General features: G+C 43.6%; 1 protein-coding gene across 1 annotated transcript in view; it reads right to left on the bottom strand.

The window, feature by feature from the left end:
* Positions 1-1,144: 1,144 nt before the first annotated feature.
* The window catches only part of LOC144110741 (ubiquitin carboxyl-terminal hydrolase 24-like), a 276,311-nt gene continuing 264,404 nt past the window's right edge, over positions 1,145-13,051 (bottom strand). The window contains 2 exon segments of the mRNA XM_077643811.1: positions 1,145-6,865; positions 12,565-12,727. Of these exon segments, the coding sequence (XP_077499937.1) occupies positions 6,698-6,865; positions 12,565-12,727 (331 nt within the window). The 3' untranslated portion in view covers positions 1,145-6,697.

Below are 13,051 nucleotides of genomic sequence, written 5' to 3'. Positions count from 1 at the left end.
ATCATTTTTAATCGCTGATATCTTTGGTGCTAATGAAGCTAGTTTAAAAATTTCTGCCGTGCAGCTATCCTAACCATTTTAAATACCATTTCATGGTTCAAGACAGGCACATCTTATGAGCATGAAATATTAGCAGAGTCAAAGTCACCTTGAAGCTCAGAAACAATGGCTGTTTCTTGGACGAGCATGAAGGGTAGTGACAGCACACAACCAAAAATAATTTGTGCATGCGTGCTATTTTAAGTTTATTTTAACCCTCACACCTTTCTTGCCATAAGCATGCCATTCGTATTATAGCAAAAAAAAATTTTGTCACCAATATCACAGAATAGGAAGATATGGCACGTGCCCTCACTCACAAGTCCAAGTGAAGATGACAGAACATGACACATAATTGAGTGACACAAGCATAACCTCAGACCTGCTGCATTGTTAAGAATGCACAAAGGAGAGAGAAACCCTCAAAGGCAAAGAAATGACCATTTTAGTACCAAAAACGAAGTACTAGCTTGAACATTCAGCATTATAAGCACCACAATAAAGTATTATCTCAAATTGATACTGTTAAAAGAGCCATGCGTGCACACCTGTCACATTCAATGTATTTGACTTTACCACAAATTTTGTTTTGTGAACTGACCACAATAGCGGCCCCTGCACCGCTATGAGGTACCGCTGTACTGCATCTCAAGTTGTTTGCAGCGCCCTGAAGGCTGCGGCGATCTGAGAACCATCATGAACTATCTTCTCAATTACTGCCATAATTGTTTGAAAAACAGTCGCAACACTGGTCAAATAATTAAAGGACTATTCGTTGTCTTCCTTGGCTCTCATTGAACGAGAGAGCTTTACTTTTCACAGTGCCATAAACAGCTAGGTTGTGAGATGAAGTATAGGAGCGGTTTCTGGGCCTTGAATTGAAGGTTATGCTGCGCTGGCTGCCCAGAAAAGTGCAGATTGCAGGATTTCATTCAGACAGCAGTGATACTCAATTACTTCATGGCTCTGAAGTTGCAGTGCCCTATAAAACAACAAGTTCCCAGTATTAAAGATGCCTCGTATTTTAGGAACTGCCGCAAGCTATGCATGTAGTTTGTGTTGTGTGAATTGTAGGGCATTGCTGCACACAGAAACTCGCTGCAGATGGCATCAACGTATGTACATCATTTATTCACTTTAGCGTCGTCATCACTTTCTCATTCAGTTTCTTGCAGGAACAAAACAGTGAAGTGCATCAACACTCTAAAGGCAAGTTTTTCACCACAAGCTGCTAGCCATGTCAACATCAAAATGACTAACCTATATAAAGTATCAAAAAAAGCCGGCATCCTAACACACTACACCGTCATATATCACTCAGGTGGCATTTGCCTGTTGGCTTCTGACACACTTGTGCCAGGCTTTATGTACGCGAACACCTCTCTGCTTCCCAACTAGTGAAAAGCCATAAGCAAGCACTTTGGACTTCTTTACATGAAAAAGAAAAAAATGCAATTATAAAGACCTGTACAGAAGTAAAGCCAGAACAACAAGGCACATTTGGCACTTGAAGCTACACTAATCGATGTTGGACAGGCAAGGTTGCTGGAAAGTTGCATGATTGAGAGGTGGTTCAACAAATGGTACACTCGATGGTTGCACAGTGCCACATGCAACTGGTGATTCCAAAGTACTTGATCGAAATGGGCATACTGCTTCTCACTTTGTTGAATGCTTACATGCTCACAGCAGACTCAAGTGCTTCTTCACTAACATTATAGTACTACATTGACATCTTGGCTTCATATAGAGTCTCAGGCCAAGCCAACAGGATTGAGATGTCTTGAATTAAGGTATTTACTTGTGACTATTTGCAAGACTACGAGTGATGTGTTGCCCCATGACTTACAAAAGACACAAAGACAGCACTGTTACTTTCACCCCAAATTAGACAGTTGGCAAGTGAAACCTGTGTACCACTGAAAGAAAGACTAATAAGGTGACATCAGCAACATATCCATCTTTGAACATGTAGTAGCTGACTTTGCACCAGACATTCTTCTTCAAAGCACATTCAAGCTGATCAGGCCACATCGTCAAGAGAACAGGAAAACAATCTCAAGTCAGATACAATGCAAGCAGATGGTACAGTGGTTCACAGCTCACAAGTATGCACGATTATGTAAACACACAAAGGTCAACCACACTTGTTGAGAGACACCATGTTTGCACCTATCCAAGGTCGCAACAGTGATCCCTCCAAGTTGTTCCAGGCATGACGACTCCAAAATAGCTTGATCACTTAAGCCCCGTGGGCAGCAATCAGCACCGATGACACCTTGAGACTACGTATGCACGAGACAAAATGAGGTCAATGCTTACAACAAGTGCACTCAAAAATGTGGTTGCATGAATATGTACTGATGATAAGACTTGACTGTTTGCAAGGACAGGCAGCCTTCAGTTACACATGGCCCCACTTCTGCCATCTCATAAAAAATTTGGGTACTCCATAAAAACTCCAGTGATGCCATGCTGTTCAGCACAGGTACTTCGTTATGAAGGAATTGTACAACGATTGATTCATCATGTCACGCCAACACAGCACAAACAGTTATTGAAAGCCATTTTAAAAGGCTCAGAATAGAAACATAATATGGAACGCTTCCAAAAACACAGAATGCAAAAATGGCAGCAAACTGCATCCCCAAAAATGATAGAGTGTGGGCCTGGTGCACTTGTAGGAACAACATGTGCGTAAGGCTGATAGATGGCTGCATGTGATGACACTGAAATCCTAGTCAAAGCTTGAGTGACAGATGCACTCACAATCCAGAGCGTAAGTGTTCCGTGAAGGTGCTATACTGCAGAAGGAACCCCGTGGTTTTTCTCCATCTATTTGAATTGAAGTTTGAACTACGGGCGCACAAAAGCATACAGATCTCCAGATTGGCAGATGGCAAAGCTTTCTAGTGAGCCCCAAGAAAAGAAATCTCTCCGCTGGAGCAGCTACAAACAGACAACATAAAGAAAACAAGCAGGCAGAGGGTGCCAGCAATTGCATCACCTGCTGATGCAGAGTGCAAGCTTCCAAGCATGCCACCTTCCAAAGTATGCAAAGAAAGTTGTTTTTCTAGCCACTAGATGTCACCAACATGCTGCAGGCTCCGAGCTATTCATGAAGTGTACAATACAACGTCCATGCTGTCCCAGAAAGCCTACGCTCTTTAACACTTGGTGACACAAAGTACAAACTTTCAAGCATAGCTCCTTCCAAAGTGTGCTAGGACAGTTGTTTTACCAGCCGTCAGATGTCACCTTTATGCTGCAGGTTCTGAGATGTTTATAAGGGGCTTGTGACACTATACCAAACTATCCCAAAAAGTGAAGTGTCCACTCGTTTAGTTCTTGTCTTGCACTACTCAACCTTGAAACAAATGCATCCTAATCTCAGAATGAATTCTGCGTTCCACTGGCAAAAAAAAAAAGTCAACACATGAACAAACAATCTACTACTCTGCATCAGCACAGATGTGGAGACCTCCAATAAAAAGTACTGATCGCAGGAAAACAGTGCTCAGGATGGACTCAACAAGCATAGACTGTTTCCTGGAAGGGTAGTGTATTGTGATTGTAGAAGTGACATGAACCATGCTGCGTTCTTATTGCGTTCAGAACACACCATCACAACAATGGACTCACGAGGACAAAGAAAACACCGAAGCTGCCAAATAGCCTTTATGCAAAATCTAAGCAGCAGCAGGGCTGTTAAGAAGGAAGGAAAAAAAAAGGAGAAAAATTTTTATCATTTGGGGTTGTGGAATCAAGTTCGGATATACTAAAATAAGCTTCGAAGCAGGCAACAAGATTGTTTCCTAGGTCTTCGAAAAAAAAAACAATTGACAATCTGCATAGCCCTTTACAATTTAGGAACAGGTAGCCCAACATCAATGAGGTAATGTTTGCATTAGTATACCATAAAAATGCATATATAAGTCTGTGTTCCTGTAGGCGGCACAGAAATGCACACGTAATAGTTTCACACGTGCTCACACAGACTTGGTGCATAATTTGATAATCATAGGTTCTTGCTCAGAGTACAGTTCCAAGTAGTAGTTGGTGCATGTTTTTTGACACATTTCCTCAATCTATAGCATACTAAACCTGGCGTACCAAATGCAGGCAGTGGAACTTCACCCTGACCTCCACTACAACTATGCTGTCAGGTAATTTTTCAGCTACATGCAGAAAGAGCGCCACCACTAAAGAGTAACGCCATCCAAATAGGTGGCAACTCATTACTTTCGGTGCCCACCTCACTGCACCGAAACGGCCTGCTGAATGCACATACTGGCTGAATGGTTGACAGAGGGGAATGCTGTAGGAACGTTCATCATTCCAGCCACAAAACCCTGCTCTGGCTTCACATTTACCACATTTACACAAGGAGTGTTCACGCTAACCAATAACAGGCAACGTCTGGGGCCGCATATTTCTATGGCAGGGGTTTCCAAACCACGTTTCACGAGCACAAAGTTAATACATTCTGTCCTAACATATGAACAGCCCAAAAGTAGGCACAAAAACAACACAAACAGCATTCAGACCTGCTGCTACAATCGAAACAACTGCACTTTGCCAATTATTTGCAACTCATTTTCACTTACTTCATCAAGAAACTAACCCTTTTGTGACTGACAGAAATGTCTACCGTCACTACAGACAAGCTCCATTTAACCAAACTAAGTTGAATCAAGGAGAAAAACAAGTTGAAAATACACTGAAATACTGTATGATCGAATTAGGATTTGGCAAAAGATATGACTGTTAGCAAAAGCCATCAGCTCAGCAAACCTGCAACTCTATTTGAATGACAAGTACAAGAGTTCCATATCACACTCTATACATTTTGGCCAATTACAATGGCTGCATAAATCGTTTTTCGGAATTTCCCAGGTTAATCTACGCAGGTTTGTACTATCTTTACAATTGTGTGCTGAAACCTTACAAGTAATGATTATGCTGCAGTCTGTTCTATTTCATGGCTTGCTTCAGAGTCTGCACATATGTTCACGGAAAGACATCATGACGTTATAAGCATGCAGATAACACTGTTTGGTGCTATCACTACCCGCAGCAAAAGCCCAGATCAGTGCCAAAAAGATGTCAATCTAGGGTCCTTATAAGGAAGGAGCAAAGCGGACAAAACAAAGATAGGAAGGCAAATAGATCATGCCGCATTTTCCGAGAGATCACAGTCTGGTAAAAAAATTCTGTGAGTCAACGTTCGACAGCCTACTTTAAACTTTGGTACGCATCGAAAAGCAGTGTGCCAATTAACCATGCGACAAGAGAGCATGAAACTGTGAAAAGGGTGTTCCATTTTTTTGTCTGCTTGTTTGTCTGTGTATTTTCAGTACACCTTTACCTCCTAGACTGTCCGAATGTCAGCTCCCAGCTTAATCCAACCCGTGCTTTTTTCAGAGTTTGGCGGTCAAGAAAGTGGTGCAAGCGATGGCAGTTTTTGCTGGAAACGTGGTCACAGCAACTGCTAACAATGAAGGCCTGTGGGTGCAGGCAGGAACTTTCGTGGGAATGTACTGCCCCCTTCATAAAAGGTGAACAATCTCCGAGACAGGGTAGCCTGCTGCATCTCCATAGACTCGCACTGAACTCGCTTGCAGGCACTGTTATGCATCTATTTTTTTTAGCTGTTACATGGTGTGCTCTGCGCCATGCGGTAAATGCATGTCAAGCTGCTCACTCTCAAGTAGTACGTTAATACATTAAGAACATCAAACCAATTGGGCATGCTTGCACATTGCACTAGTGTCACCGTGAGCCTGTTTCAGTGTCTATTGTGTCGTTGGAACTATAGCTTAAAAAATCCTATAGCATATATTCACTTAGTGACAGAAAAGAAAGAAACATGAAAAAAGAATCAGAATATGGAGTACTGAGGTACCCCACCATTTTATAGTAAAAAGCTTCTCTGCAATACTGCAATAACACTGACCTATATTTGCAAAAACACACCGCCCATGCCATGATGTCACTTATGCAAGCCACATTCAACAGGCTTATTTACACACGGCAATCATACTGAAACATTAATAAAAAGAAAGCACTACACTCAAAGAAAGAATACAACTTGTATTTTTCGGCACAACTAAAGGTGCCTTCTGCATGGACCGCTTGACGGTGTTATCATCCAAATGGTAGGCGCTAATGAACATTTGCACTGCTCCTCCAAAAAGCCAAAACCAACAGGCTTACTTGTTAACAGCAGAATTAAATGGGAGAAGGAAGTACCAAACAAGAGCTCCGCTGCAGCCTGAAAGATCGGTGGAAGATCCATGGAACCATTCCACACGTGACCAAGTTAAGCAGCACTCAGGCAACTCTCATTCATTATGGTTGCACATGCGGCTTGCGTTGCCAAGTGTGAAACACTAGAGTCTGCACAGAGACCCATCACTCATGCCACACTCACAAGGGTAAGCTTGCGCAGCACAAATTCACTAGAATCACTCACAAGACCCGTGTGAAACTTGCAGAGACTGCACAGACAGGCACGCACTCATAACTGGCTAGTGATGCTGATGAGTCCTCGCAAAAAGTGTGGTGACGCTATCTTCAGCTTTGGTCTAGCGGTCCAAGTTGATGCACGCAAATCTCACTCCTCTGTCAGGCCGGCTTTGCACTGTGCTCGCTACCGTCACTCGGGCTTGACCTCGACATAGCTGAACATATCGTCCAGAACCCGCGTCCTCTTCAGCCGCGAGTCCTCGTCTTCCGCCTCATCCTGGTCCATCTCCATGCTAAGCTCGGCTGCCTCGGGTGACGAGAGCTCTGTGAGCAGCGCTGTGGCTTCTGCGAGGGTGTCCTGGAACAACATCAGTTATCAGTTCATTCATCAAAAGAAGAAAACGGGGAGTGTAGAATACAAAAAGAGTAAACACACCAGTGCCGCCGCTTGTTCGTAAATGTACAAAGCGTAAATTATAACATGCAGCAAAAAAAGCAATACAGAAACACCTGCCTGCATAATATTTATTGGCCACATAAATGTACTGCTAGGCACAACTGAAAATTCGTGCCTTGTTGCCTTCAATCTGCAAGGAAGCTACAGTGGCAAGTGTATGGTAAACTCCTTTTAAAACGAAATCGGATGAGATGAACAAGATGAACAATGCGTGTGTTGTGTGTTTTCTTCTTCTTCTGTGCCGTCAAATGCGCTGTAGTTATGGGAAAATATCTGGTTGGTTCCCCATAGAATTAGTTGAAGAAAAAAAATGCTTAACATGAACTGTTTTGTGTATCTTTTGGTTAAGGCGAACATTTGCGTGACCGCGACCCACGGTGACTGTGCACAACAGTGCAGCAGTGCCCGAAAAGCGAGAGACCTTCCCCGCATCCAGCATTAACAGCTGTAAAGCAGCTTCCCCATGGCATTGCGCAAAGGGGCAGGGAAGCGATCTTGCAGGAGTGGGTAGGGAAGGCACGCTCCTTCCTACCAGCTAGGCTGCGGAGTTGCGATTTGACATGACCAGACCTGGGCGTCACGCGCGCGTTGCCTCAGGCGAGCGAGATGAAGCATGCGCGCAGGGTACGCTTTCAAAGTTTCTAGTTGACTTGACGCTTAGAAAATCAGATGGAAGTGGGATTTTAAACTGATGTGCTGTCAAAATGTGGGTTTTCACAGCGCAGATATCTGAAATGTCCACATATCAGTGCTGCGAAAGCGTGGCTTGCGGCAGACAGAAAGACATGAGGTTTGATAACAGCCGCAGTACAGAAGGAGTGAGATAACACAGTGAGAAATATGGTCATTTGCTTTTGCTTTCAAAGCTTGCACCACATGCATCATTGATGCCCTTGGAGCCTTTGGAAAAGTGAAAACCAGGGAAAGGAACACAAATAGCGGTCAGTACAGAAGGGAGAGAAAAAGAGACAGTAGAAAAAAAGGGAACTAGACCAATGCTATTTTTAAGTAGGACCATAGGAGTTTGCATCATACCTTTGCTTTTCAGCTCCATTCATGAATAGTGCAATAAGTGCTCTACTTTCAAGTACCTCCTCACTGCAAGGTAGTTTTATTTGCCGTTCTCACGTAACAGACATTCTGACAGAGCTAGCATTCTCACATATCCTTTCTAAGGGTGCTTCCAATGAGATGAGCTTCTGAACAGACAACAAATTTTCATGGTCCTTTTGAGTTGGGAGCCTACTCTAAATAAAAAAACCTAAAAACTTGTAATGTGCGATGGTACAGTGTAGTGGTGTCAATGCATTTTTGTTATGCTCCAAAAAATTCCCGGAAACACTTACTCTGACACAGCCTGGTCAGCAGAGTAGGTGCAAATATGAATAACGTTCAGCAAAGCAGAAATTTGGGCGAGTTAGTAAGTGTTCATTTTCGCTCTCAGCGCAACACGAACGGGACACAAGACGAAGGACTAGCACAAACATGCGCTGACTATCAACTGGTTTTTTATTGAAGAACGAAAAGCATATAAATACAAACAGTGAACTACTTATCAATCAACAAAAGTTATCTGGAAGGCACGTGGGAGGTTAGATAGCTCAATTCCCTCTCGGATAACGTTATGGCAGGTGCGTTAAAAAACGCTTGATGGAACATGAAAACACCAGGAAAAATGACCCCCTGTCTCACACAGGCTCCCACAGCAGGCAATGCCAATGCAGGCATGAAAAGGATCATGCAAAAAGGAGAGCTAAAGGGGACCCCCTTGCCCAGGCGTCTTTCCAGTGCAAAAAGTGCCAATGTGTTCCCGATTACAGGAACACGCGCATCCTGTTCCGACATAACAATAAATTAAGACGCGAGGTAATGGAAGCTTTTTATATTTACCACAACGGCGCAAAATGTATCAGTAGCCCTTCCATAACGTTATCCGAGAGGGAATTGAACTATCTAACCTCCCGCGTGCCTTCCAGATAACTTTTGTTGATTGATAAGTAGTTCACTATTTGTATTTATACACTTTTCGTTCTTCAATAAAAAACCAGATGATAGTCAGCGCACGTTTGTGCTAGTCCTTCGTCTTGTGTCCCGTTCGTGTCGCGCTGAGAGCAAAAATGAGCAAATATGAATAATTTGCCAAGCATAGCTTAAAGGGACAGTAAAGGAAAATAACAAAGCAAAGCACTAGCTGGGCGGACAGGATATTCCTCGGGAGCTGCGCACCTGTATTTTGCATTTTAGAGCAGTGGTACAAAAGCCAAGCCATAATTTGGAGCACTTCCGAGCAGCCATATCGACATTTTGGAGCAGTTTGGAGCAGCTTATACTCCAAAAGATAATTATGCTCCTAAAAATAAAATTAGAGCCAAAATCTAACTGCATCAAGGGAATCACGTTTATGGAGTATCTTAGAAAGATCAGTATTGAATCTCAATAGGTATGCCTTTATGTGGCAAACACTGTTGATTGCAGCAAATCTAAGGCTTGCCCAGTATTGTGGAATGTACTTGTTTTGCACTACCAATGTTTTTCTGCACAGAAAGGTAGCTTCACTGATGAGAAAATTTCAAATGAAATTCCCGGCACCTTCCCACATTCACAGGCCCTCGAAGCGAAGTAGGTTAAGCAATTGTCATGACGTCAGTTCACCAGCGGAGCTCTCCAGCCAATCAGAGGTGCAACTGAGAGCTTGTGATCCTCAACTTGCTGTGTGCAGTGGCCACGCACAGGCCGTGTCCACAGAATGTGAGGCAAAAGACTCGGCGCTCATGTCTTACTGGCCATTGTGTACTCTGCAGTGCTTTAAGCATGTGACTCTTCACATCCCTGGCAACGCTCACCACATTGCTTTCCACACATTTCGACGGTACTTGCCCACTAATGGTCGTAAAGTGTTGGACTAGAAAGCGATGAGCCACATGTAGCTGTCGACGAATTCATGTCACCAGGCGCAGTAGCAGGAATCCGTGAGGAGTGTCCCCAGATGTAGTTCACTTTTACACAGTTTTCTGGCTTATCAAAGCTTTGTTTTGGTAAAATAAACTCACAGGACAGTTACAAGTGAGTAAAGGAAATGTTTTCTGCACTATCTAACGCACACTACAGTGCTCTGTGTACTGTGGGAAGGGAAGCAAACAAGTTGTAAAGTGTAATCCACTTACAACGATACCGGATATAACGATACATCGCTTATAACGATCAAATTCTTTAGATTTATCAATCCTCCCATCGCCCCTATGTAAAAGTAAATCGTACAAAACGATACAATTATCAGCGAAGTAACAGATACAGCAATAGGATTCTGGCAGCCAGGAAGAAGTTTACGACCAAAATTTGTCTGAAAGTGTGATAAAAAATAAAATACATTGAAGCGAATGACGTAAAAACTAAGTAAATGAACCGGTGTCGTTAAATCCATGGGGGAGCATTATTTACAGCCTTGGGAACCATGCGCTATCATCGTCACAATTGCTGGAGGAAGAGTTTGCTTGGTGGCTGCTGTGCAATGCTGTCTCACACAAACGTAGTTTCTGCCCGTTTGTGTGCGTTTGTGAACTGGGTACAAAGTTACGCCGACTAAGCGCAAGGCGATAACCCTGAAACCCCTCCCCCCACTTATGTCGTTGAGATGGTAGAGAATTAATTTCATTTTAAAGGCGAGCTTTTCTTGGAGGGTTCCCCCATTTCGTGCCTTCCGCAGCGGAGACCTTGGCAGCGCGCCAAGATGTTGCATCCATAGGGACGTGTTTATCTTTTGATGGCAGCGCCAGAAGGGGTGGCTCACTCAGCAAACTTGGCAGAGCGCCAAGACGCTGTGTGCCCTTGCTAGGAGCGCCAGAGGCGGAGCCTAGATGTATAGGGTAATACCTACACGCATGGGGGAATACATGGGTGTGTGTTTCTTTTTTTATGCCGGTCCAGATGTAACGATAATCAGTTATAACTAGGGGTGTGCGAATATTCGAAATTTCGAATACGAATCGAATATGTTTCATATTCGGTTCATATTCGTATTCGAGAAATGATATTCGTGAATTTCTGAATATTCGAAAATTCCCGAATACTCGGCATCAATCGTATACCGCGCCGACTTTCGTAAATTTTATTGTGGCAAAAGCGCAATATCTCGACAAATTATCTGAATACAGAGTTTAAAGTTCCAGGAAAACAATATAAAGGCCCTGTTCTCTTTCTTGTCTATCATTTATCGCGTGGACCGATCGCATTCCGATGCCGCTAGACTTGACCTTGTGCGCAATTCCGCAACTGGGCTTTCCCACATACCACACGAGCTGTGAACAACATGGGGGACGACCCGCTTCTAACAATTGCAACGCGAAAGCGCGTTTATTTTTTTATCCTTCCATAATATGTTATCTAATTAATGCCCACACTCATGCCATTTGTTTTGTCACCTTAACTCCCTGAGCGTGGCCACCGCCATCTTATTTTGATCAACTACGCTATGAGGAAAAGCCTACTTGCGGAATTTCGCGTGAGTCTCCTGAAGGGGCGAGTCGAGGTGTCACAACAGGGCAAGCGATCCTGTAAAAATCCCGCCTATTGCATGGTGCACTGTAACCCATGCACCTCTTGAGTGGGCGTAACGGCAGGCGTGACAACGTTCGTAAGGCCCCTGTCACTGGGTAAAAAAAAATAACCTGGCCGCGTAGTTTTGGTTTCTGAGCTTCACCACTCGCCCGTGGCAATGGCAACTGTTAACCCGCGCATTCGCCAGTAGTTCAATCTCAGCACCGTGCCGCCTTCAGACGCTAACTGACACGTCACTTGTCATATTTTTTTTCCTTTTTTAGAAGCAGTCTCGCCATTCCGACGTCAATGCGCATTCCCATCTCGCTTATGTTCGCGATGTCTTCCAGCACGCCGAAACTCGGTGCTCGTCACAGGATTACAGGTGTTTGCACGATAGGGCCACCTCATAAGACTACTGAACTTTCGTTGTTTTTTTTTTCGTGGCCGCGGGGCATTTTATAAATCGACCTTCAGATAGCCTGGGCATTTCTGTCGGTCCTTTGAACTCCGAATTAATGAGGTTTTACGGGGCTTCATGTTATTTTTGTTTCCAGTCTTGTCATGTTATGGATTGCATTTTGCCTGAGCACATTAAAGGTTAGATACTGTTATGCAGTTCAATTAAGTAGTACTCTACATTTTTGCGCACATCATGTTTTGTTTTCTTTAATACGGTGCTCATGCAGTCTAGTTTTGTTTATTTCAGTTGCAAAGGCCATACACTATTTTGAAAATATATGAGCAACAATTTTTGTTTGTTTATCTTTTCTGAATTTATTTTTGTGCTGACCAGATATTCGATTTGATATTCGAAGCCGTTGTTTCTTCATATTCGTATTCGATTCGAAAATTTCAATATTCGCACACCCCTGGTTATAACTATGAGATTTCCTGGTTTTCTCAATATCGTTATAAGTGGGTTGCGCTGTACACATTCATCATGTGTGCATGTTAGTTTTGGCCAACAGAACATAAACTGAATAAATACTGATGATGTCAACAAAAAGTACAAGACAAAGAGAAGGAATGTGCAACACTTGTAGTGGAACCTTGCCTCGACTTACCTGTGCACTGATGGTGCGCTGGAAGGTCTTGGTGTTGGAGTCCTCATTGGAGGTGTTGCTGCTCCACTGGGTGTTGAACTCGGACATGGTCTGCTTGAGCCAGTTCACCGACCACTGCCAAGTGGGCGGAGCCTGGAGAAGGTAGTCCTTGGCATGCATGCACCTGCACATTACCCGTGACACCGGGCAGGATCTATATTGGCAGGCTTCGGCAAATAGCAGTTTGGAGTAAACTGTCTTCCCGATAACTCACGAATGTTGGGGTACTGACTGAAATTTTAAAAAAGGCACAAATTTTTACTGCTGAGTGCCATAAAGCATTGCCTTTCATTGTGCACATTTTGCCCTCCATGCTTCTCACTCAGACCAACTGGCGTGTGGAACTGGGACCTGCGAACTGCCACTTGTCATTGCTTTGCCTCGGGATCTGTTGTGTCAAACATTGCATCAACCTTGGAAATAGAACTGCATCAAAAGGACTTCACTA

The sequence above is a fragment of the Amblyomma americanum genome, chromosome 11 (assembly GCF_052857255.1).
Source record: "Amblyomma americanum isolate KBUSLIRL-KWMA chromosome 11, ASM5285725v1, whole genome shotgun sequence".
Taxonomy (NCBI): Eukaryota; Metazoa; Arthropoda; class Arachnida; order Ixodida; family Ixodidae; genus Amblyomma; species Amblyomma americanum.
Note: the sequence above shows the minus strand (reverse complement) of the source record. Positions and strands in the feature narration are given on the sequence as shown.